General features: G+C 37.3%; 1 protein-coding gene across 2 annotated transcripts in view; it reads right to left on the bottom strand.

The window, feature by feature from the left end:
* ADAMTSL1 (ADAMTS like 1) overlaps positions 1-27662 on the bottom strand; it is a 393783-nt gene that overhangs the window by 297420 nt on the left and 68701 nt on the right. Inside the window, exons 1-2 of one of the 2 annotated variants that reach the window (XM_027634670.1) lie at positions 24736-24821; positions 19295-19414 (exon numbers count right to left, since the gene is read on the bottom strand). In XM_027634670.1, coding sequence (XP_027490471.1) covers positions 19295-19414; positions 24736-24780 — 165 coding nt within the window. In that variant the 5' untranslated portion in view covers positions 24781-24821. Of the gene's footprint in view, positions 1-19294; positions 19415-24735; positions 24822-27662 lie in introns of those variants that run through there. The other variant, XM_027634671.1, reaches the window with a different exon arrangement.

The raw sequence follows: 27662 nt of genomic DNA, 5'->3' as shown, positions 1-27662 counted from the left end.
TGGCAAGCAGTGAAGCTAAAACAAGGTCAAACAAGTGGGGTTAAGCAATGTGCTACTGGCCAGAGCCAGTCATACTCAAGAGTGTTCATTTCTAACCTAGCAATTACTGAGCATAACTGAAAGAACTGTCAGCTTGCAGCTTTTACAAAGTGTCATGACTGCTATTAATACTGTACTTCAGATAATTTAGTTGTCAGGACGTGACAAGAGTATTCAGAAGGTCTATAGTATCACACTGCAAAAATGTGGTAAAAGATTTATCAAGATAATTATGTTGCCTGACAATATCTAAGGTATATTACTGATGGTAATATCAGTAGTTTCACTTGCAAATTGATTTCTCTTATAGATCTCAACCCTCCTCCCACCACTAGATGTTTATGAGTTCATGGGCTAAGGAGTACTGTATTTGTTTCAAAGGAGAGCTCACACCGCCTCTGCCAATAGCCACATTAATACAGACAGGCTTTGAAAATTACTCTCTGCAACCACTATTAACAGTAATGATGATGGACCTCGAAAGGCAGGACAGATAAGCAGCATGACCAGTACCACGTGGTGGAAAAGAAAGAATTCCTCTCTCTGGTATTCAGAAAGCACCAGTCATCTGAATGTCTGCCTAGAAGTAAAACATCAGCCACAAACAGTTCACACCATGATTGTCCACTGCAAAGACAGACACCTCACGCATTAGGCCTAGCAGAGAGTTTGGTCAGGAAGGCAAAGAACCACAGGGATGAATAAAGGGAACTAAAACAGACTCAAACATTTAATGCTGTCATTTAAGATTCACATTCAAATGAAGTCATTATTTACTAACCCTAGCAGTCATCTGCCACTGAAGGAGCTCTTCCATAATATCTGTAACACGCCATGAAATATTCATCTAATCTGATAGCTGTAAATACTGAGGTCCCTAAATGGAGAGTCTAACTATACTGTTACCTTAATTCTGCTGAGAATTGCAGTTTCAACAAAACCCCATATTATGCTTTGCTGTCTTTACAGCTTTTGCCTTGATGAGGTGGAAGATAAAATCAGTCTTCCACCTGTGGTGGTTTGAAAAATCTTTTCTCTGAGGTAGTAATGGTTTGCCCCACTGATAATACTGGACCAGTCAATAGTCCATGTGCGCCCTATGGAAATTACATACCCACAGAAATGGAAGAGAAGGGGGTGAAGACAGTTTAGAAGGTAGCCATGATCTGAGCCACGAGGAGGCAGGGGGCCAGTGAGCCCCTCTGGGGGCCAAGGGCCCTCAGCCCTCAGCTGAGGCTACGGGAGACCCGGTATAGTGTCAAAGCTGGACCGGGTCCCGTAATCAAGAGCTGGAAGAGTTTCCTTACTGTCAGCAGCAGCAGAAGACATTGAAAGTGGCAGCGGAGCAGTCCTGAACAGAGACAGCAATGGTTGAAAGCCAAAAGATAGCCAGTAGCAATGAGATAACGTGAAGCCTGCAGAGATGTTCCTGCAGGAGGGAGAGCTGGCAACAAAACAGAGAAAACTCAACAGAACTGGTTTGGGGTAAGACTGTATTACTTTCCCAAAAACCCAGAGACTTCCTGAAGAGGGGTAGACTTCCAGACCCTTAGGGAGTCCCAAAATGCAGCAGCAGCTAGAGAGAGAGAAAAAGGAGCTGAAAAACACAGGAGTCATCCTGAGACCTGAGCCAGGACGGAATATGGAGGAGGTGGCTGTGCTCTCTGCTGCTGCTGCTGCTGCTTCTATCATGCTACCGAGCTGAGACAAAGAGCTTTGGTAAGACTGAACTGAAAGCTGCCTTCAATGTTCTAACCCAAGAGGAGTGAAGATCTACAAGGAAATCCCCGAAGGCTCAGGCTTGGGGTTGGAATTTCCATAAAGTAAGAACCAAAATCCTGACTGCCATACTTAAATCTGCTGCCTCAGGAAAATGAAGGACACTAACCAGTGCCACAGAAAACTGAAGTGGCCTGAGAAGTGACAGAAAGACTTTTCTCTTTTCTTCTTGGACTTTTATTGAAGAAAAGGAGAAATTTAATTTAATGTAAATACATATGTGGGTGTAAATAAACCTTTGTAAATATTTTCCCCTTCCCCAATAACAAATGGTTGTGTTTTGTCTGAAAACTCTCCACATGAGGTGAAACAGATATCAGGTCCATACTGTAGCACTAAACCTGCATTATATAGGGAAACTGTTGTTTAAACATGTCTCAAAATGGCTTTTGGTGGTCCTCTTTGCAAGCACTTGCTTCTTCCTCCCAACACCCCCCAGTGTTATCCATGCAGTAATGTCCTGGGAAGGTGTCCTGAGGTGTTTCCCCATTGGCCTTTGTTAACCCCTTCCTGTGATTGGGTGTTCCTGTAAGCCCCTTGAGACTTCTAATTGGTTACTCTGTGAATCCTCCTAAACCCTATAAATGTAACACCCCCAACAATAAACACCCTCTTGCCTCCTCTCCACGCCCGGTGTCCTGTGACCTGTCTCCCTGCCGGCCATGGGGCCACGTGCAGGGGGGGGAGGGGGGAGCACCTCTCCCCTCCAGGCTCAGGGCCTGAAAAAAGCCCTGAGATACCCCTGGAGTTTCCTTTCCCCATCCCTCAAAGCGTCGCAATGGTTCTTCAGATGGAGACGGAACTAGAACTGGGCCAGCCCTACGCCGTGGTTGGGGAAAGGGATCCAGACCATACCATCACTAAGCCCTCTCACAGGGGCAAACTGTGGGAGGGGGGCTTGAACTTAAAAAATAGATTCCTTGGAGTTTCAAACCACCACACCACCTCAGCAGAGGATGGATACTTCCCGCCCAGCCTGCAGTGCTGGGACAAGAGGAGACAACTGTTTGTCCTTTTTCTGGCTGCACACAGGTGAGCAGAAGGGCAGTCAGCTCTCTTTCATGCATGAACACATCACCCATGCTGAACTATTAAATGCTATTCAATTGCTCAGTGCTTTTTAAAGTTGCAATCATATGAATACCTGCATTGTGCACATCCACAACACAAATAATTCCCAGCACACTTTATTTGTGTTCTAAACCTCTAAACATTGTCATCTGCTTCTTCAGTTTTCTAAAGGAATACAGACTACCAGAAGACATGCTGCTCCTCAGAGATCTTAATTCCAGATCAAGGAGAACCCTATTAATTCTATTTGTAGTTGTTTGCACCTTGGTTTCTAGTATCCTTTCATGTCTTTGTGAGACCCTTGAAAATGAATGAGGGCCCTCTTCCCATGGTAGTGGTAGTTCATACTAGCACTATCCTATTTGATTTCTCTGATGACTACTTCAGCCCAATCTGTAAAGTTTCCTTTAATAAGGAAAATATTTGGGGTTTTTTCTGCTACATATGTTTTTCCTCAGAAAATCAACTTGGGAACAGAAAAATTCAAAACACTTTGGGTAAACAATAATTTTTTATTGTTTACAGTCTACTACTGTTCTTAAAATTTTCTGCTACTGTTCTTAAAATTTTCTCTCACTGCCCTCTACAGGGTTTGCTGCAGAATAAACTTGAATGCACTGCAAAGCAGAGACACCTGCAGCTGTTCTGAGATTAAAAGACCTCTCTTAGCTCAAAAATATTTTTTTTTTTGAAAGCTGATTCAATTCAGGAGCTGACAAAAATGAGAGAATACAGCATGTACATAGAAGCCTCTTTAGTGTGGAATTTTTGCCTCTAGTCATACCTTTCAACACATTTCTCCCCAGTGCAAAGTCTTTGTCAGAACACCTGACATCCCGTTATACCTGGAAACCTTTTCAGTGTTCAAATTTTTCATTACCATCCAAGCAACAGTTAGCTGATATTTCAAAAGGCTGTTCAATATCAAGAATTAAAAAGATTTCACTATAACAAAACCTCAACATTGATGGTGCTGTGCAGAGCAGAACCAGCTACAAAACATAAAAAAAGAATGGTCATTTCATTTCAGATGTCTGTATCAGCCTATTCCTTATCTATCTAAGCTTACATGTTGAATGTACGTCTTTCTTTTCATTCTTCCAACTCTACTTGCCCTATTGCATGCCTGCCCAAAGATACAAGCAAGTAACAATATTTTTAATTTCTCTAGTATGAAGGTATCAGAATACTATAATTCAGTGCACTGAAGATCTAGTTAATGGATTTAGTTACCATTTTTCCCCACAAGTTTGAACTATTTCCAGCACTCCAGAGTATCAGTATAGAATCATTTAAGTAAATTACTTTAACTTTTCCTCTATCAAGATCTTTGTTCTGTATTGAATCATGCACTCTGGATAATGAACAGTCCCTTTTTCTTACGAACAGTATTTTAAAATTAAGCAACTTAGTAAAAACCTACATTTTGGTTATTTGACTAGCAAATGACTATTTGCATTGCTTATTCAGCACGGAAACTATTTCACCATATTGTGTCTAGTGGTTTTGTGAAGCCAATTAGTGCCTAAAGATTTTTTCATTCTTTTTACTGGAAATACCTTCACTTACGTATGAGGTAGATAGATGTTATTCCTTGTAAAAACTAGATTACATGCAAAGAAAAAGGGAGGAAACCTTTTACATGTTTCTTTCCATTTTATAGGAAATTTAATCTACTTTAAAATGCACTGAAAAGCACTGGGAGGCCATATGATCCTTTGGTTCTGTCAAACGGTCTGTTTCAGCTTCAGACCTAGCCACGGTGTTTGCTGTTTGAAGCCTTTGAAGTATCTACAAATTGGACTTACAGTGCCCTTAGCAACTCAAGGGAGGAACCAGTGGTTTGAAGGAGAAAAAAATCCTCTGCTTGCAGCCAAGTTTTGACTTACCTGTCAGCTTTGGTCCAATGCAAAGCTACTTCAAAAGGCTTCAAAGTGCAGACACAGTGGCTGGGCCTGAAGTTCACTTCACAGATTTTAGGATCCAGGACTCAATAACATTTTCCAAAATTAAATTGTAAATGGATTAAAATTAAGTCATATAATTGAATACATACTCCAATTCAATTTCTATCACTTTGCAATCTACTGATAAAATGCACTCTAGGAGAGGTAGACATTTGACAACAAAAATTTTTTTTAATTTTGGTACAGTTTAATTTTATAACCTCTGTTCTATCTGTGAAATAACATGAAAGGTTATTAGAAGATAACTGTCTACCTCAGGTGCTGAGTAAAGCCAGCCTTGTGCCTCACTGCTGAGCTCAAGGTGAGTCACTGCTTTCTCATATTGTTACACACAGATCCTCAACGTATTTAAAATGTACGTTCAGATTTATGAATACTTTGGCTCATTACTCCATTCATTTCTCAAGCTTTTTTCAGGCTTTTTAATTTGCCAAAATATACAACAGTGTTTTAAAACACTAATTCATTAAAATATACTAATTTAAGTAAGTCTAAAAATGTGGAATTCCATGGTCTTCCTGCTAAACACAGAGTAATTATTAAAGCTACACATTTTACCAGGAGTTCTTTTTTTGGGAGAGGAGAACAAGCATGGGAAGAGGGTGTTTTGGGGAAGGCTACTTTGGATGGCCATTAAATCTCCATTCTGCCTTGTCAACAGCAAGAATGGGAACTCTAGCTGTCATATCCCAACAAGGTACTGTAGCCTGTTGGTCAATGGAAAAAATTCTCTCTCTATGTCTTCCTTTTTGAACTTACTCCTAGAATCATAGATTTGTTTAGGCTGGAAAAGACTTCTGGGATGATCAAGGCCTTAACACCACCAAATCCTTCTACATTAAGCAAAGAAATATTTCCTTGTTCAGGAAAAGGGAAACTGATTCTGCATTAAAATATCGCTGTAAAATGTGGGAATGTCAGGTAGTATTTCTCTGTTACTGTTACCATATACTTTCTGTCCAAGGTGAAACTACTTCAAGAAGAGAGATGAAAAACTCAGTCTGGGATAGGAGAAAGTAGTCAGTCTTCTGAAATGCAGGAGCAAATAGATGTTTCGGGTAAGTGGATTCAGGAAAGGAACTCCCCGTTTGCATCCACTGTTTTTGTGATCTCTCAGAGACTGACTACCCTGCAGACTGGCAAGGAGATACAACAGCTTTTAGCTCTGTCATTCAGTACAGAAGCTGTCTAGCTGTGGAAAAACATGGAAGTGTGTGCTGGCTTCTCTGCTTTTTAATATCTGTTGGTTTTGTTGAGTCATGGTACATCCCTTGCTGCTGGCACCTACTCTGTGGGTTTTGTCCACTTTGGCTGCAGTGAAGGGAAGCAGTAAAATCTACTCCAGATTACTTTTTTTACAGTGAGGTAGCAGAACCTGGATGATTCTTGCAAAGCTGAAATGTGCTTGCTCTCGAGGACAGAAGTGTTTTTCTCAGTTCACATCACAAAGACTTTTGTCATAGGCATATAAATTATTCAGAGTGGTCGTATTTATTATTATCCAAGTCTGGAAATATCTGATAAAGAAGGGAAACAGCCAAAGGATGGCTGCCTTTGTGCAGACATGCCTCTCTTCAGGGAAGGAGTACTGTAATATAAAAGCATCCAGTTCAATTCACATGGTATAGTCTAAATTTGTAACATATGAGACATATAAAAGACATAATGCATTTCAAAAGAGCTGGGCAAGCACGCTCATGCAGTGCAAAAGGAAAAGTTTATTTATTTAGAACATGCTGGGAATCCTGAGTAGTGATCATCAATCAAATACTTGGCATCAACATTTGTGGTTAAATGGATTAATGCAACTGTCTAATTAGATGAAGCACTGTAGAATTCCCTTCAGATATACAATTGTTAATTAGGCAGAGTACTGTCATTTAATGTTCCCGACACAGCTACTTCTGTTACACCAAACATTTCCACTGACAAATGGCAATGCTTAATACCACTTGGAAATTTAATGAAAGAGCTTAGGGCAGGAAATAGAAGTAAATGCTCTAAATAGCTGATAAATAATTTGGGTAAACAGGACATAATCACCCCTATATGGCTAAGTCTCCAACTGAATGAGTGAAAACAGCTCAGAATTCTTTAAAGTCCACTTGTGAACACATGATCTCTTTCCTGTGCCTTTTTCTTTTATCCTGCAGGTTCATCTCTAGTGTTTTTATCAACATTTTATTAAAACAGTCAATACACCAACAGGCTGAGTAATTTCCATATTGCACTGAGTCTGGCTGGGATGGAGTTAACTTCTTTCACAGCAGCTTGCATGGCGCTGTGCTTCGCATTTGTGGATAAAGCAGTGTTGATAACACACCAATGGTTTTGCTGTGGCTGAGCAATACTTGCACAGCATGAAGGGTTTCTCTCCAAACACCTGCATCCCCAAAGGCCAGTAAACTTGGTGAGGGTCAAAGGTGGGGAGGGAACATGGCTAGAACTGACCCAAACTGACCAAAGGGGCATTCTGAGTTTCTTTTCTGTATTTGAGATGGAAAAATAAACAGTTTTTAAAAAGCATAAAATATATATTAACAAATGAAATCTTTTTGTCCAGATAATTTCTCAAAAGTTTTAAAGGCTCAGGCTGAAGAAATAGTCACTCTTTCCCATTGCTTTCTGAAGCCAGACATGTGGGGGCTATCCATCTAGAAGAGATTAGTTGGCTTTCCTAATGATCTTGCTACTCAAAAGCTGAGAATGAAGAAATTGTAACTGTCTGAATTTTTGTGTTATATTTGTAAAAAAGGTAAGTGTGGAGAGAAATTAAAAAAATTAATTATGCATTTAAGGTAAAAACGAGAAACTCAAAAAATCCTGAACAGTAGACATTGATCTAAATTTTAGAAATCTTTTCAGCTAGAAATCATAACTACCTCTTCTGAATATATACTCTGAAAAAATCTTGTCATCAAACTAATTTCAAATTTGAAGACTCTTCTAATCAGAAGAAGTCTTATTTTATGTTAACTCTTGTATTCACAATCAAAAGGTAAGGAATGGAGAAAAGTAAATATTTGGTGTCTGAATCTTTCAGCAACTACTACAGGGAACGTTTAAGTGAAAATATCAGCTATAGGTATATTTGGAGGCAAAGGAACAAAAGAGGTTATACTTCCTTTTCGCACTTCTTCTCTCCTACCAAAAGAAATATCTTCTCTCGGGTACAGAACAACTTTTCTAAATTGTGCTTCTTTAGACAGATGAGGATATTTTAAGAAAAATCCAGTAAGTATTGCCTCTGAGTTTTCTGAGGTTGAAATCAAAAGTATTTCTGAATAGCACACTATTCTCATGGGAATGAAAAGTTTGACCAAGATAAAGAAGTATGCAAATAAAGAAGAAATAACATGGTCTGATATACAAGTTATAATTGTAGCTTTAAATAACAAAAGGAGAAGATAAGCCTGTATTTTCCAACAGCCAGCATCTCATTATCTTGGCCCTACACCCACCTGCTTTTAAAACATTTTGCAAAGTACCTACACAAGAATTAAGGGGGAAAGGAATGGGAAAAGAAAAAAACAGAAAATGAGAATCTTCAGGGTACAAGAATCATTTAAGTATGCCTCAACTTGTTTCAGGCTCTGGATCAAAGTACAACATTTTGAAGGATAGCCATGAATAAGTTATTTTATCTGAAGAATCAGTTTAAAATTGTTTCACATCCTGCAACTTGTAATGACTTTTAGTTTGCATGCCCCATGACTTTCAAAGCTAACTTATTTCCTCCTGGTAAAGCGTCCCAAACAGTAGGCAGAAATACCCATTGCCCTACAGCTAATAGAAGTCAGATTATGTTCTAATTAAGCAGTAAGGATGATGACTCATTATATGATCCACAGTATTCATAAATGATGCAATCAAATGTGGGTAAGGTTTACAGAGCAAGATGTATGTAGATAATTCATATCTACAGCAGGTTACCAGAAACAAGAACTCTGTGATTTACCAAATGGCTTTGCAGTCTTTACAGTATGGTTAGAACTCTTCTCACTAGCCTTTGGAAATGCAGTATGATCTTTTTTATAATCACTTCTTAACTTTCATTAGCTTTTGTTAACTACCAAGATAATGCTTCTTTGTTGGAAATCCTTCTAGTTAATTATCCTTTTAAGACAACATGCTTTGCTTTACAGCTAAATTTCAGCTGTGTTTTGTTGAAGCTCAAGGGAGAATAAAATTACAGAGTGGAACAAGGACATGGCACAGAAGCATTAAAATTCATAAAATTCATAAAATGCATAAAATTCAGAAGGGACTTGAAGTGGAAGACTATTTTATTTTACTTCCAGTAGGTTTCTCAAATTCAATTCAATCCACAATGAAATTCTAAGATGGACTGAAGAACACAGGACTTGTTTTCAAAATATAGCCACTATTCATTTATAGGAAACAAGATGTAGAAATGATAAATTAAAAGCAGACTCATCCTGTATAGTGAAATTCACAAATAGCTTAATTTAACGTAAAATTAAACTGAAGTCTATCTATGCTTAGAATTCAAAGTGAAAATTTGGGGAGTTTTGTATCAGAATAAAAACAAAAATAAATGTAGTTGTTAACACAAGTATACTTTTCAGCATGGTGCTAGAAAGTCCAGAAAAAGAGAAAAAAACCCAGTACTTATTCTGCTGGTGGGAATACCACTGCTTTCTTTATCTCATATTATCTTGAAACATTCTATTTGACCTTGGGGATATGGAGATACAAAACTTCTTACGATTTTTGGCAGAAGACAGGTCAGAGGATACAAATAAAGAAGCATCTGAGAAAACTAATCCTGGCAACACTGAAATAAGCATACTTTTTGACAGATGATAGTGCACTAGTTTGGGAAGTAACGGGGAGAGCATTTGAAGGAGTTCATGACCACTGCAATTAACGAATACATGTTTTCTCTTCACAAGCCTAAAACACTCTCTTGCAGTAACAGTAGATGACTGTTAGCATCCTAAATGATAAAACACACAGGGTACAGCCAGCCCTTATATTTATATAATATATAAAAATATATGTTTATATTTATAATTACATTTATGTGTTATTATGTGTTACAGAAATCATGTTGGACTTCAGGCTCCTTTATTGGCTCAGAACAGCTGCTGGAAAACAGGAAGTTCTATTCTCAGTTCTGTTTGAACCAGAGGTGTCTTTTAACTCACTGCATCAGTATTTCTCTTTCTGATGCACTTTGGATTGTCAGCTTCCCAAGACAAGGACTGTCTCTGATTTCTGTGCATGTAAACAGTTCCTAGTATAGAGCAGTTTCACACTCAGCTGAAGTGTTTAGGGTTATGTTGTGTATTTACAGGTGTATGTGTAACCAAAAACTTAGTTCAGTTTCTAATAAGTCTCATTAGTTTTACAAAATTGCAAGTCCTCCTAATTTCCAATAGTTGTTGACCACTTTGTTGGTGCACTCCAAATCTTGGTTAGGAATTTTGAAGCGGGAAACCACCAGATTCCTTTTCGTGTTCTCCCTGAAAACATAGCAGTTTAACAACTGCCCCTCTTTCTCCAGAAATTCAGATACTATCTGCAGCTGGATATAAATCTCAAATATTCTACCTTGTCCGGAGAAAAAGTTGGCAAGGCAAAAGTCCAGTCTCAGGTAAATCTTACAGAATTGTGGGTTAGCATTAGCAGCTATAACAAATACAAAATCATGTTCACTATGTTGAAATGTGTGGGAACTGTTTCAGGTAATATCTGTGTTCAAGTCACCCTTGATTAAAAATCAAGTAAACACCACACCAAATATTTTTTTATCATAAGGAGACAAAATTTCCTATAAAGACTTAAACAGGAAGGCCTTACAATTACCACAACTTTTTTTTGCTGTTAACTCATCACTCCATCACTGAAAGTTTAGAAGCCAGAGACTTTGTTACATGGAGAAGGAGCCATGTACTCTGTGATCCTGTGTTTCTACACCTCTGGCTTTGGAATAAAAATACAACCTCAAAACACTAGGTTACCTTGTAGCGGAAGTGCTGTTTTTCATGAGTAGTATAAAGGACAAGCCCTAAAAGATTAAGGCTTTAAAAAAAAAATCATGAGATTTGGCAGCACTGTGAAACCAATATTATGTTACTGCTTTTGCACTTTTTCCCCCTTTCCTCACAGACTTACTCAGGTTTGGATATTTAGCGAGCCAGAAGAAATGGTCCAACTACAGATTATTGTGCAGAACATCTACTGGCAGAGGCAGGTGAACTCCCTTTTCCCTGAGCCTTCTGGGAGGGCTGAGGCAAGCGGCTTCTACAAAAAATAGTCAGAAGGATCCTAATCCATGAATTCTCTTTCCAAATACAAGAAAGCTGTCTCAGTCTGATGAATAATTCAGGAAAAGAGAGAATAGAAAGGTGCCATTTTTCAGCCACATAGTACAGGGGACTTGTGCACAAGTATTGTACCATTCACAAATCTAATGTCAAATCTCATTAACAAAGAGTCAGGGATGTGAAGTCAGTCAGAAGACTTTTTACTAATCCTGCTACTAATAGTACTGTTATTACCACTACTGCATAAGCCAAATCAAGAGAATATTATGAGAAGTAGTTATCTGTGGTCGAAAGTGACAAGAAAAAACAGCATCTAGAACCTCAAGTAGATCTGACTTAGTCTTTGCACTGATGGCTCACTGCAGAGGCATGCTTATCTCATGAAACTAAGTACATCCTTCTTAAAAGCCAAAAAAAATGGGATACTGTTTGAAATTCATGACAGAAAATTCACATACAAAAGAAAAGTAAGCTAGCTTGAAAAAGTTCTTCAGGAATAACCAGCAGCTATGCTAGTTACAAATGGCATGTGGTGGCAAATGATATTGCTTGCATATAATGTTCTCCAATCTCATAAAGTCACTTCAAGCCTAACCACCCACTGCTATAGTGCCTGTGAGGTTTTTTAGGCAAACTACATTAAAAATTGCTCTGTCTCAGAATCACTTGATATGTAGAGAACACAGTTTTACTCAGAGTAACCAGAGGGATGCATTTAACCAATATGTATTTACATATGCAATATTATTTAACTTATGCCAGTCTAGGGAACAAAAATTGAAAAAATTAGTTTTATTTCACATACCATATACAAAGTCCTCAAAGAAGTATGAGGCTTCTTGATCTCGTATGCAATAGAGTTAACTTCAGCCCAGGTATCCAGCTGATCATTCAAGGAAAAATAACTTAGATACTAGAATCAGTTTCTACTCCTGTCCCTGAATTCTGTGAATTCAGTAACTGAGGATCGAATGCAGAGAAGCATCAGGGCTTGAATGTATCAAGGCTTTCTGACATTTACCAAACCCAAGTCATATTCAATTTTTTTTCAATCCCAGCCATATCAATTCTATACACTGCTTCTAGATATAAATGTTAGTCTCTCTCCACAATTAAGCAATTAACCAGGCACAATTATATTACAGTTATATGAACAGATAGACTTGACCTTATAAGAAAGTCCAGTATCTCAGACACAAAAATTGAACAGACTCACATTAATCTGCAATAATTTTAAAGTGTCTGGCAGTAATCAAATTCTACAAAAATTATTTAGCTCACATGATAAATTTTTAGTACATGTCTCAAGAAAGAATTCAGCCTGACATTCAACCAGCAATTTCATAGAAAGTCTATACCATCTTTTTTTTCACCATTCATTCATTGTTTTGGATTATTCATTTATTCATTTATTTATGGATAAATCTTTATACCAAAACATTCAAAATCTCCTTTGTCCATATAAAACCTGCAAATTATTTACTGCTATATAAAATTTGAAAATATAAAATACACCAAACTTGCAACGTTCCTAAGAGTATTTTACTTTCACATGCCATTTTATTTCTTCATCATATAAATTAATGCAGGAATCAAGACTCTTCCCAACTCAATAGAAAACTGAGTAGGTCAGCTGATAGTTCATCAGCTGTGTATTTGTGAATAGTATAAGCTCATAATTATGAATGGGCTCCAGATAAAGCCTAAAACAACACTTGCAAAAATATTATGAACAAATGTTCTATACTGGGAAAAAAAAAAACAAAGATGAAGCAAAGCCAGAAGGACAAGATAACCTATCAAAATAGAATCAATTTTAAAAAATAAATCAAAGAAAGATAAGAGAAGGGGAAAGACAGTAATATTCTTTAAAGTTTTCAAATTCAAATTATATAGTAAAAAGGGGAAGAAAATGTGGCCAAAAATCGTAAATGAACTTTTAGAAATTACAACTGAATTCTGAACCTTTTCAGTAATAAGGTTGTTGGTTGCTTTTTCAGATAAATTACATCCAGAAAAACTCGAAGAAATTAATCTGAAGGACAAAAGTAGGAATCGAGGGGTTCCTTATGAACAGCAATCAGCGATTCAGATACCCAGAATGTTAATGACTTTGAGATAAGAGATGACTTGGCAACTGCTGTCACAGGCAAAACAGACTCGACTTGGGGCAATTAATCTGTTACCAATCAAATCAGAGTAGGGTAATGAGAAATTAAATCTTAAACTACCTTTCCTCCACCCCTGCCTTCTTTCCAGGCTCAACTTTAGTCCTGATTTTTTTCTACCTTGTACCCCCAAGTGGCTCAGGGGAATGAGGAAAGGGGGTTCAGTCAGTTCATCATACTGTCTCTGCCATTCCTTCCACAGGAGGACTTCTCACACTCTTCCCCTGCTCTAGTCTGGGGTCCTTCCATGGGAAATAGTCCTTCATGAACACAGACATGAGTCTTTCCACAGGCTCCAGTTCTTCACGAACCACTCCAGTGTGGGTCCTCTCCAAAGTGTGCAGTCCTTCAGGAACAGGTTACTCCAGCACAGCTCCTCCATGGGGTCACCAGTCCTGCCAGCAATCGTGCTCCAGTCTGGGCTCCTCTCTCCACGGAGCCACAGGTCCTGCCATGAGCCTGCTCCAGCGTGGGCTTCTCAAAGGATCACAGCCTCCTTCAGGCATCCACCTGTTCTGGCATGGGGTCCTCCATAGGTTACAGCTGGTTATCTATTCCACCAGGGACCTCCATGGACAGCAGGAGCACAGCTGCCTCATTATGGTCTTTGCCACAGACCGAAGGGGAACCTCTGCTCTGGTGCCTGGAGCACCTCTTCCCCTTCCTTCTGCACTGACTGGTGTCTGCAGGCTTGCTTCTTTCATATTCTCACTCCTCTGGCTGCCATTGGTGTTGCCCAGTTGTTTTTTTCCCCCCTTCTTAAATCAGTTACCACAGAAGAGCTGCCACCATTGCTGAAGGGCTCGGTCTTGGTCCATCTTGGAGCCAACAGGCACTGACTAAGTCAGACATGGGGGAAGTTTCTGGCAGCTTCTCCCAAAAGCCAACCCTGCATCCCTCTCCCCCCACATCTTGCCACGCTCACCCAATACCATTGGATATCTAGAACACATCCCACCTTTTTCTTCACTTACCCACAATTATTCTAGTCAATAAAAGCAGGTGGATCTATAAGGTTGCATTCTGCAATTTCTTCACAAAAACACATTCAGGGAGTAATTTTCATTTCTACAGGCCAAGGGCACAATCACACAAGCACATGTGTGTTTCCGAAGACTGAGGTTTCAAGTTCCACCACGACTCCTTTATCTGGGTTGCCTTCTGAACTGCAGATTGTGAATGTAATAGCATCCTCCACTGGCTTTTAAATTCATTACTGAATGGTCATGCATGAGCATGTTCTCAGTCCTTTATCACCAGCCTCATTACTAGGCACATTTATGCTGTATTCACTGCTCCTTTTCCGGGTATTCCTCCAGGTCATTGACCACCTTTTGGAATTTCATCATTTGTGCTTCAGTTCCACATAAATCAGCCAGAAAAATATCAGGGAATTTCCTGTATCTGTTGTTTAAGCTGTTTAAAAGTAGCTAGGTAAAACATTTGACAGTATGCTAAAGTACTAAAGAATTTAATTTCCTGCTGAGGAAGTGGGAGTAATAAGGTAATCTAATGCAGCATCTCCCTGTCCAATCAATATCCATAGTTTCTTGATCATTAATGCTTTAAGAAAGGGATTTGTTAAGCCAGTTGCTTGTCAGCACTGCTTGATTTCTTTTTTTTTTTTTTTTTTTTTTACATTTAGACTGTTAATTTCTCAGTTTGATGGCACATTTTTAAAACACTTCTATTAACGGCAGGTTTTTTTTTACTGCATCCATCTTCCATAATCTCCATCATTATGCAGTTATATGTCTCTAAAACGCTCAGTTCCTCTGCAGCTCAGAGGACAATTCACACTATATATCATTTCACACAGTCAATTAATTGCAAAATTCCATTTCTCAGGAGAAAAGTAAAGAGAAAAAAATTCCTGAAGTGAGATTTTCACTTGTAGCTTGTAGTGGGTTTGTAAGCCTCCCTGAGAGGGAAATGGAACTAGGATAGGTTCCTGATGTATATTTTACCCAAAAGGTATCCCATACCATGTTTCGTCAGCTCAGATATAAGAGAGGGAGGAGGAAACAGTTTTGCTCTTCTCTTCAGGGTAGCTGTGCGGTGGTGGATGGGCTGCTTCTTCTTCTTCAGGAAAATGCCTTTCATGGAGAACTAGTCTTTCTTGTTAGCTTTCCCTGTGTGTATAGTGCTTATAGTTCCTTTTTTTTTCCTTCTCTGTGTAAATATAAAACTGCTTTTCTTGGTAAATCCCGGGTTTTTAAGTTTTCTTTTTCGTCTCCCCTTTTCCCTCTGGGGGTGGGGGAGATCTGCGTACCCTCGGTGGACATCTGGCATTCAGCCAAAGTAAACTATCCCAGGATATCTGGGATATTTCTAGATGTGCAACAGCAACCAGCACACAGTAAATCCAGCATCTGGGAGTCAGACTTATTTGCACAGACTGCATTCATAAATGCATATTTTTTATATAAATGAACAAAAAACTCCAAATATGATAAAATATGATAAAATTAGAGTTGAAAACAAAACCAGTATTATATATTGTTTTTAAAAGGTACCTAATATTAAATGGACTTTTAATTTTATAGTTTTGAAATGTTGAAAAAAATTAGGTTTTTTTTCTTTTAAAGATTACTCTAAATTTTTTCAATAGCAGTTCTGCAAATTTTAAACTTGTTTTTCCATTGAATCATTAATGTTAAATATCTTCCATCTTTTTTTGTATAACGCTATTCATTAGAAAAATGACTGCTGATAAAATTGTAGAGACTACGTCTTTTAGACAATGGAAACTGTGTTTTGTATATTCCGATAAAATCTGTTAAACACTGCAGATGGCAATTGATAAGTATTATTGTTTAAGAAACTATGCACTTGAATTGATGCTTCAATTGTTAATTTTGTATTTATTCACTTTTACACAATTAATAAAATCATCTGAATATTTATTGTAATAAAGTCTGTAAACCTGAAAAATTATCGTAATAAAGACTGTGAGCTACGTAAAACAGCTTGATTTTATTGCATTGTTTGTCCTGCAGATGACACATGTGGAAAACCAATCATAGTTACTCAGAACCGGATCAACAGAATCTTATAATATGATATTAGAGGTTGAAATAAGTCTTTAGGATTTGTACCTGTTTTCTGATATCTGCTCCTTCCATTAAGCTAAGCACTTCCACAGTAAGGAAAGAATTTTTGTGCTGGACTGATATATACTATTGGTCACTATTTTAGTCCTCATCACAAGACCCTCCCTCAGATCTAGGACAGTCACTAGTTTAAGGCACAGAAGTCAGAAGGCAGAAAGCCATCCATCCATTCCACAACATTCAGAAGTTTAAAAACACATTAAAAAAATAATCTAGTGGGGCAGTCTTAGCAGATTTCTTTTGTAAGATAAATGTAAAACACAACATAAGCAAAGTAGGAAGTAATGTTTCTTTCCTAGAAAGGAAGTTTCGGAATACCTTTACACATAAAGCAAAAGAGAAATCAACTTAAACAGAATTTTGCTGAGTCCTGAGAGGTTTATAAATGAATTACAGTATGATGTTTCCTGCTCTAGTAGGTATGTTCCATTCATGTATTTATTTTTGTCTTTTCCCTGTTATCTTCATACACTAAATTTGAAGATAGTTTGCTCAAAAGAAAGTGAAAAGTGCTTTTGGCATATAGATGTCTCACAGAAGATTATACTCAAATATCCTTAACTTTACTTGTGTCTTCTACAGAGTTTTCAGAGATGAACTACAAGATCGGTATTTAGAAAATAAAATTTAACAGAGAAATTATTGCAAACAACAGATGTTGAAACTGGCAAGACTTCGTTAACACAGATCTCACTTTATTTATATCCCACAGAACTAAATGGTCAGTTCAGAAGGAAAAAAGAAAAAATAGTAGAAAAAGAGACTCCAAGTATATCCAGAGGAAAAAAAAGGATATAATAATTTGAAAATTTTAAGGACTTGGGGGAGGGGGAGAAGAAATGATTGATAAAGAGGCTATTACTAATAAAATTCAGAAGGGTTTTCATTGCTTATTCATTTCAACATGCTTTTAACTGATATCAATGTAAATAAAATAAAGGAAATGTACTAAAGTGATTTTTCTTCCATTCTATATGCCAAGATTGACACAAAGGATGCAGTAAAAAATAATTTGGGTAACATTATTTAGCACAGTTTCTCATGGACATTTAAGCATACAGATACTGCAGGAAACTAAATGATTGAGCTATATCTGCATATCATAAGAGTGGGAAATTTCAGTATTATGTTGAAATGTGAACATGGTAAAATACAACAACAAACATATTTGTTAACACAATTAAAATAGGGTTTTTTGAAAAAAAAAAGAAAATGTTTGTATAAGTCAGTGAAAGTATATTGCTGTACTGTAAAGTCATAATTTTTGTTAAAGTAGCAATTGAAATTAAAATGCAGCTGTGTTTTCTGAAGTTCAATAAAGCCTATATGTACTAAGGTTAGCAGACTATAATTTCTGAATCAAAGGGACAGAACAAATATCTGCCCTAAACACAACATTTTGCCTTCATAGTTTTTCTTTTTTTCTCTCTTCACTGCTTGTTTTCAAGCAATTTCATTAAAGCAGACCACTAATTCATCATTTTTCTTTATCTGTCACGGGGCAGGAATACATAAATAGGAACTTCCCAAAAAATGTAGGATTATAATCCTTGGGATATTCTTTAAACTAGGAATTTCCTGAACCTTAAGTTTTTTGTCTAAATCCATTGTATTTTAAATTATTTTGCCCAAGTTCTTGAATTATTTTCAATTTTTTTTTTTCCAGAAGAAGAAGGAAATTCAACACAACTTAGAAAGTGAGAAACACCTCAGTGGCTTCCTTTGAATAATTTTGTTAGTGTAATCTCAGCTATTGTCTTTGCAAAAGACAGAAATGATATAAATATAAATCCCTCTCCAGCTTCTAGTAAATTACCCCCTGAAGCAAATGATGGTAGAGCTACCAGCATTGGATTTTAGTGCTTATATTGAAGTGGAACATACAATATTGCAAACAATTGCTTACAACTGCCTTACAAGCAGGTACTGTATTTTCTCATTAAGTGTATTTGCTGTAGTAACTGGTTAAAAGAAAACAAAAACTCTTTCGAGCTCTCCAAATTTTGTTGAGAATTGAAAGATATTACTACAGCATCATTACCAGCAGCTTTTAATGCACAGGCCCAGAAAGCTATTAAACCCTGTTTGTTTACTGTGCCCATTTTCTCGTTTGAACTATAAAACACTTATCTGGCACCCTTGGAAATGCACCTCTTCTCCAAGTGGTTATGGAGTTACGGGGTTATTATTTTTCATTATCAGAAGTGAATCAACCTTTTTGGGATGCTCTCAGCTACCAACAAAAATAGTCATACATTATCTTTTTCTGAAGAGTGAAGGCAGGTTCTTTAGACAGTAACTTAAAAATATGGATCAGCAGCCTACATTTCCCAGAAAGCATCAAATCAACTCAGGCCATCATCAGGAGAAAACAGAAAGTTTAAAGACTTTACAAATGATAATCAAGACATCAGCTGCCCAACTTTCGCTGAGGCTCTGTGTGCACACACATTTTGAAAAGTTGCACACTTTTTCTCGCCCTATGTAAGAAAAGCCTACAGTACGTAAATCACCAGACTTCTAAAAAGAACCTAAGTGGGAGATTTACTGGGAGGCTGATTGGGGAACTATGATAAAATTGGCTGCTTTCTCAGTGTCACATTTGTTAGAAAAAGTTTTGCAACAGGTTTTCTCATTAGATATATCATTATTTCAGTGGAAATTAAAGGAAAAAAAAGATTGGTCCTATGGATTTAGAAATACAGTTTGTACTTTTTTTTTTAGGGTGACATTTTTATGTAGTTAAAAAATCTCGCTTTGTTACTTCCCATAAATTAATAAGCAGAATGAATGACCTATCACAACAATTCATATTTCTGCAATTATTTTTTATTAAGTATTTTGGAATAATAGAGAATTCCTACCGCATCTTCTGTTTTGTGGTTATTCAGCAAATCAGATAGGAAATCGTCATGAAGACTTTCTCTCCGAATCAACGTAAATTCACGTAGGAAAACTGTTCCTTGATTTTGATCTCCAAAAACCTAGAAGGAAAACATGCTATTAGGAAATGCACAATTTTAATTCTGTCATAGACACAATCATAATATCCAGATAAATATGACTAGAAGGTTAAAATGTCCATTAATGGTCCTTTTGTCTTCCATTACTATACCCATTCTAGCCAGACAGCACTGCCATCAATGAGAACACTGATATGCATTCAAAGAATGTCAGTACATTAATGAATAACTGCCATTTACATGAGATTTTTTTTGTGAAAGAAGCTTCTACAGTGTTATTTACAGCTATGGTCTATAAGGCAGTTAATGTTTAAAAACTCTTTTGTGAAATGAATTAGCATTTAAATTGCATTTCTACTTTATAGAACAGATCATGTTTGTCTAGAACTGTGACTGATCTGTCATAAGAAGTTAGAGTTTAAAACTTCTAAGGGACAGAAAAAATTATTTATAAGTATTTTGGCTGGTAAACTTCCATATGCACATAAATTCAAAGTAATTTAAACTAACTTTATACCTATTGTTTTTAGGAATATATATATAAGCTACTTGAGAAAGAGATTATTTCTTCAGTAACTGACTAACCAATGACTTCCAAAGTACAATCCTAGGTACAATTATGACATTTTTATAGGTTTTGGAAATAAATAATTAAAGCAAATCCACATTATTCTTCATGCTCCCCCATCCCTTTTTTCTTTGGTTATTCAAGCCAAAGAATTTTTTTTTCAGGTATAAAGTAAATCAGAAGTGTTGGAAACCACTGAAATAATGGGGAGGGGTTTTTTACATATTAATGGAACATGTTGAAACACTATTGTTTCATTTGACTGACTCTAAAGAAATCCACTACAGGAGAAATCCATAAAGGTTGTTATCAACCAGAAATAGAGACTGTATTATCTCTGGAAATCTAGTAGATTTTTCAGTTTTCAGGACTCCACAACATATTTTAAAGGTCATTCAGATTGAGAGAATAGTATGTTTTACCAAAATAATGAAGTAAAAATATTTTGTACTTTAATATTTGACAACAGTAACCAAAACACTAGTGTGAATTAGGCAAATGCAATAACTATAAATAATTTATTTATATGAGATACTGATTTATCTTCTCATAAAGGTATATGAGATACTCAGGTACGGTAGTCGTGGAGTTTCGAGTTTCTGGTTCTTTTTCTGTTTCTACATCTCAGGGACAAGATACTATAATCAGGAATGGAAGACACAGCATTTCCTCATGTTATTTAGGATAAACACAGTACTTATAAATGGACTGTCATTACTCACAAGAGCTGCAGTAACTAAATATTTTCTGAGAAGGAAGTCCATGCTCTGCTGCTTTTATTATGACTATTTCTTCTATTCCTTGTTCTGTATAGCTAATTATGCTGTACCTACTTATCCTAGTTGAGAAGTTCAAAGAAGAGCCTGGAAGTAACTTGATGTGTATTGTCCAGAGGGAGGATGAAGTACAGGTTTGCCTTTCCATTCCCTTAAAGTGAGTTGGTACTGTTGTTTGGGAGAAGGCAATCCTCTCTGACAGCTGGGAACTGAGATCAGAGCTGCTATAAAGCTAGCGCAGCTAAAACAGACTCACTAGAAGAAGCTAAGCTAATAAAGTTTCACAGGGGGATGGAAATATCTTTGTATGAAGTGGGTAATGGGAAGAATTAAGTCCCTAAATCCAAACTTTATGCCCATTAATATAAGAGACCTTTTCTTTGACATAAGATTCTTGTCTTTAAGTAGTAAAATACAAGGCACCCGTATTTGGTTGCTCTGAGATCTTCTACTGTAAATTTTTAGTTAAATTAAAAAAAAAAACAAACCCACAAAAACAAGTGAACAAACAAAAACCCCAGCAAATACTTTATATAACAGGAACAGTTTTACAAGAGTAGGGTTTTAAAATTTTTGCTTAGCTTCCTGCCTTATGGATAACATTGAGAGATACACGCACTGATATTACTCTTATATTATTGAGTCACAGCAATGAAGAATCTGCAGGGGTGTACAAGGAAGAAATATGCACTTGTCCCAAATAAAAAGAAGCCCTGAGACTGACACACTTTTTTTTTTGACAAATCATTATCTTACAAATAAAAATTGTTCTGAAATAGCTCATATCATAAAAATGTTTCAACCCAAGATTGGTCAAAAATGCAAGTTAAAGTTATTTCAAGAAAGGAAATCTGTACTTTTATTCTACTTTCACGTAATATTCTCTACTTTAATTTGAAACACTCATGATCAGCAAATTCAATCATAAATTGTTTAGGTTAGAAAAGACCTTTAAGATCATCCAGTCCAACTTTTAACCTGGCATTGCCAAGTCCATCACAAAACCAAGACCCCAAGTGCAACATCTACATGCCTTTTAAATACCTCCAGAGATGGCGACTCAACCAGGTCCCTGGGCAGCCTGTTCCAATGCTTGTCAACCCTCTCCATGATGACATTTTTCCTAATATCCAAGCTAAACCTTCCATGGCACAACTTCAGGCCATTTCCTCCTATCCCATTGCTTGCTGTCTGTGAGACTGACCCTCACCTCACTACAACCTCCTGTCACATAGTTGTAGAGACCAATAATCTCCTCCCTGAAGCTCATTTTCTCCAGGGTAAATAACCCCAGCTACCCTAATCCGCTCCTCACAGGACTTGTTCCCCAGACCCTTTACCAGCTCTCTTGCCCTTCTCTGGACATGCTTCAGCACCTCTATGTCTTTCTTGTCGTGAATGACACAAAACTGAACACAGGATAGGTGGTGAGATCTCATCAGTGTTGAGGACAGGGACGATCCCTTCCCTAGTCCAGCTGGTCACACTATTTCTGATACAAGCCAGGATGCCATTGGCCTTCCTGGCCACCTGAGCACACTGCTGGCTCATGTTCAGCTGCTATCAACCAGCACCCCTGGGTTCTTTTTCTCTGGGCAGCTTTCCAGTCACTCTTCACCCACACTGTAGTTTTTGTGATCCAAGGGCATGATCGGCACTTCGCTTTGTTGAACCCTACACCACCGGCCTTGGCCCATCGATCCAGCCTGTCCAGATACTAGTGCTTCTAATTTCAGAAGTCAAATTATAAATAGTGTAAACAGTCACTTCCTCACCAATGATCTAACTTCCCACTTTTCTTATTTTGTTCCTACACAGATATAGTCAGATTTTGCCAATTCTTTTCCTCATAAGAGGAGTCAGTATTCTATTATTACAATTTCTATATAGTTCTCAAAATAAATGAAATCTACTGATAAAAAAATGTATATGGAGTAACAAAAATCTCAGTAAAGTACTGCTAACCCTTAAAACTTAACTGTTTACCATATCAACATCAATGTTTTGATTACTCCTAGTTACATAGGAGGGAAAAAGATGACAGAGGCACTATTCAGAAGTAGGAGACAGAGCAATGTAGTCTAAAAAAGACACTGGGATACTGAGGATAAAAGAAGATGAGAAATAAAAAAGCAAAAAAGCAGTAATGAAAGAATGATTTACTTTTCTTTTAATTTAGCAAATTTTAACAACAAAGTATTTAAAAAAGAAAACTGAAAAGCATGCAGTCATCTAAAAGACGTTATTTTCCTCTTGATTTATATCATACACTTTTCTGCTTTGAGTAGTAATTCCCCCTGGATTCACCTTAATTTATACATTTTCTGATAGAACTTAGTCCTAGTAGAATATGGACATCCTTACTGAGAGAACTGAAAAAAATCCATTAAAGATGAGTGTCAGTAAATTGGAATAACATCCTGAAAGACTGTTATCCATTTTTCAAGTTTCCCTTAAGTTTTGGCTATATACATATGACCACTTAATTCCCTCAAGAAACCTGTTTTCATCATGACAGAGCCACTCTACCTCTGATCTGTCTTCCTCCAGTTCATGATGAGACAAACTTAGAAAACAACCTTCAAAAATAAGACCATGTAGCCCTTCTTAAGCAGTGAGCAAACCACAGAAATGGAAAGTAGCCTGGCAGAAATCTGACCTGAAGCAGCAGCAACCATGCACCGCAATATGTGGCTTTCCAAGGACCTGCAAACACACTGTAAATGTGTTTTCACTAGTGCACATGAAGATCGACAGCATAGCATTGAAGTCTGTCAGCACAAGGAAGTTAGCTGGGTATTCACATGCTCAACTGGCATTGCAAAGGAGCCTTTTATGAAATTGATATGAGGTAAAATTCCAGCAAATACTTAAAAAATAATGTTTTTCTCATTTTAGTGCAGTTTCTCTCTCTCTTAAACCAATGCAAATCATTAGTTGTTCCATTAGATCCAGTGGTGTGAGTCCATGGGGCAGAAACCTTTGAGGAACCAGGCTGACAAATACAGAGTTAGAAAATAAAAGATCTAACACAAACCAGAGGGCGAAAGGATGAATCCCAGCCAACAAAGCCTAAGTTTTCTTGCACTTGGTTACTGTGCCACTGGGGAAGCAGTTTCATTACTTTTGCTGTGATCAGCAATAAAGTAAACTAATAATAATTCTTTGTTAGCAAGGTGTAATAGTGGTATTTTGCTGAATTCCTGAGGCACAGAAGTGAAAATACAGGCCAGGAATCTGATGCAAACAATCATGGTACCTGCAATACCACCTTTCTCAGTGCAGAGGAAGAGGAATTTCAAAGTATCTCACTTACAAAGCAGAAATATCAAATGTGGCCTCAAGTATTTATTATTAACTATTTATGCACATCCTAGAGTTCTTTCAAGGTGACAGTTGCTCAGCTGAAACTTTTTTTATTTTGGATATCCAAAGCCCAAAGTACGCAGAAAATTATCACTAACATCAAAACCTGAGGCAAAAAAAAAGTACTAGTTTATTAAAAAATGCTTTTTCTGACAAAATTATTTTTAAAAATCAGGTTCTTTAACTTCACTTTTTTTTCCCCAAGAGGCCTAGAGTGTTTTGACAATGATAAGAAGGATTGCTTCGTCTAACTAGTAGTATTCTCAGGCACGAATCTCTTGATTTTCATGTCAGAAACAAATCAGAACAGGAAGTATGTGACAGAATGTACAGTATCAAATATCAGAAAAGTAGCAGTGACATTTACAGTGAGGGATGAGGAATGCAAGGTTTTAACAAGCCAAGTTATTACACAACGACTTTTTTTGGACTAAACTCCACTCTAAACATCATAGCAACTTATACATGTATTTCAACTCTGAATTATTCTAAACAAAACTTAACAACAACATTCCACTTTACTGCTTGCATGCCTCCAAGAGTGCCACACTTTCATATGGGTGACAAGAGCTTTGCTACATCCTTCAGCCCTGCCAATCATGTAAGAAGGAAAAGCATCCCAGAAGACTCACAGGTGCATCCAAGCAGCTTCTAACTGTCCAATGAACTTGACTCATACCACTGGTGCCTCAAGAAAATGTTTGACAAAATCTCATAGGGAGTTCTGAAATAAGAAAATTATTACTGTTGCCTTTAATGTGCCATGGTTTTGTGCTGCAAGGTTGATTCAAATTTTCTTCTCCTTTATTCTCCAAAATGGAATCAGAAGAAGGGTGGGTAGAGAGGGGTACAAGTCCAATACCAGGTCCCAAATTCAGAAGCAATTATAGTCTGTCTCAAAATCTAAATTCTGAAAGCTCTTTGTCTTTAACAAAGTCTATGCAAGGATTTAAAATATGCAGAGACATTACAGCCTGATCCTGCCACTGTTAATCACTCTGAAAATTTTTCATTCCTCCGTGGAGAACCAGAAAACTGTGCACAATCTAAAATCTATTCTGCATGTTGCCTTCTTGGAATTTCTTGGGTATGATCGCACTATGTTTTTAATATAAATACATCCAAAAGGAGATACTACCCTATTTAATTGAGGACATCGTTCTCCAAATGATTCTCCAAATTATTCTCTGTCATGTTATGTTTCCTTATTACATGTTTCAGAAATGTTCAATATTTTCCAAATGAATTTTCTGGGTCCCCTTGGGGAAATATGCAGATCCAGGTAATCAGAAAGACTGTGTCAATGCATTTGTAATACAGTTGATAATTTGAAGTATTTACTGTCATGAAGCCAACTCTTGCTTTAAACCAAAGACTAGAAGAATCCATGTGAGAGACAAGGTAGACTCCAAAGTAAAAAATCTGATTTTAGGCAGAGGTAGTCATAGCTCTATCTTAGACTTCTCTTTTACCATTTCTATCTCACAGACTGAAGTCCAGAGCTGTGAAGATGACTGTTTTCCCCATGAAAACTCCCCTTCTCTAAAATGTATATCTCTTCATATTCAGTTCAAACAAATGGTTTTATTACCAAAACAAAGACAAAACAATAAAGCTTTTATTTTCTCTTTCATTTGTATGAGGTCAGACAAGATGATTTTTTTCATTTCTAGGCCACTGTTATAAAATGAAAGGAAACTGTGGGCTATTATAATAAATCTGCCAGTGATGATGGTATTAAGCTCACAGTGACTCCACAGGCCAGCGACAAATGTGCTCATGTGAGTGTAGATAGCTTTCACATGAGCCTCTCCATTACTGGCATTCTGGAAAATCTACCAGAGTCACCATATAGAAAATATTTAATGCCATGTGGGAAAGCAGGAGAACTCAGGTGATTGTATACACAACACTCGTACAGTGAGTAGAGAGCCTGTAAGAAAGCAGTCAGATTCTCAACATGTTAACTGTGTTCAGTTCTTCACCTTCAATTCTGACAGAAGTTCAGCATCTCTGCTGAAGGTAGAAGAGACTGTCCCAGGCCTAAGCCAACTGTTATCAGCATATTTCTTTCTATCTTTCCTACAAGTACGGATTGAAGGATTGAAGGGAAGAGCTCTGGTCATGTAGAATTTTTTTTGGAAGGTAACCTTTAGAGGTTAGCTTTCCAGCTTTTCTTTGCATGGATAGGTAATGGCTCATTCCTACCTTACAGCCCTTAGATTTCATATCTTTGATTCTTAGTTTGCTAAGTGTCTTTTAGATGGAAGAAAGGGTTGTCTAGACTTACAAATTAAATCAATTCTAAGTCAACATTTTTCACTGGTGCAATATCTTCTTCTGACAGCTCAAAACAGGATTGCATGTCCCAGGAAGGATAAGTCATATGACAGAAACAAACCAACCACCAAAAAGTCTTTACTTATGAGGAAAACATATTTTTCCTGAGACCAGATTATCAACAATATTGCTTTCCAATTCCAGTCTTTCCAAACAGCGATGAAATTATTGTTTCTGAATTAACAGCCAGTCTCTTAGGAAACTGGTTAATGTTTGTAGTGGTTTTGTAGGTTTAGAATTTTTAAAGAGAGAAGGAGGCTCTTGTTTGGCTTCTCTGAAGGTACTCACTCTGTGCCTTAAAGTACAAACTCAAATAGCAATGTAATTCCCAAGGGAATGTTTTATTCAACAGTGAAATGTTCCCACCAGAAATCTTTTTGCTAGTTTTGAAATACATTTAATCTTTTTTTCTTTTCTCCCTGCCTTTCTACAGAGACTGAATTCATGAACTACCTTAATTGTAATGTCCTGACTTCTTTTAAAGCTTTGTGAAGGAAATGTGGTTTTGTCCTAATTATTTTCAGTTCTTAAACAGGCACAATAGCAGAGTCTGGTTAATGTATTCATTGAAGGAGTTATTTAAGATCCATTTCAGTTTCTCATTATAAATAAACAAAAGAAACAAAAAGTGATTTGCACTCAAGAATTACAGCATCAAGTGTCCCTCAAACAAAACCACCAGCTCCTAACATCTTGGACAGATATTAGCAATCATGAGATAAATTTGTAAAGCATGCACATGCCTACACTTGACCCACAGTGTACCAACAAGAGAGGAAGCCAATATGGTCCTATTAAATGGAGTGGCAAAAATGCAGAATGCACAAAAAGACAGCAATTATCCTGCTGCCAAGCAATGAAAGCCAAAAAAAAAAAAAAAAAAAGGTGGGAGAGGGGAAGTTGAGAAAGAATAAGAAAAAAGAAAAGAAGGAGAGCTTGGGAAGGTTTGAGAAGGGAAAGTTTGGGAAAGGAAGGCTAGGGAAGAGAAGGTTTGGGAAGGGAAGGAAGGTTTGGGAAAGGATGGCCCTGGAAGGGAAGGTTTGGGAAGGTTAGCTTAGGTTAGGTTAGGTTAGGTTAGGTTAGGTTAGGGGAGGGGAGGGGAGGGGAGGGAAGGAAGGGGGCAGTTAGTGGAGGGAGAGAGGGGAGGGGAGGGGAGGGAGGAGGAAGAGGGAGAGGAAGAGGAAAAGGAAGAGGAAGAGGAAAAGGAAGAGGAAGAGGA

The sequence above is a fragment of the Corapipo altera genome, unplaced genomic scaffold (assembly GCF_003945725.1).
Source record: "Corapipo altera isolate COAL_440 unplaced genomic scaffold, ASM394572v1 61411, whole genome shotgun sequence".
NCBI lineage: Eukaryota > Metazoa > Chordata > Aves > Passeriformes > Pipridae > Corapipo > Corapipo altera.
Note: the sequence above shows the minus strand (reverse complement) of the source record. Positions and strands in the feature narration are given on the sequence as shown.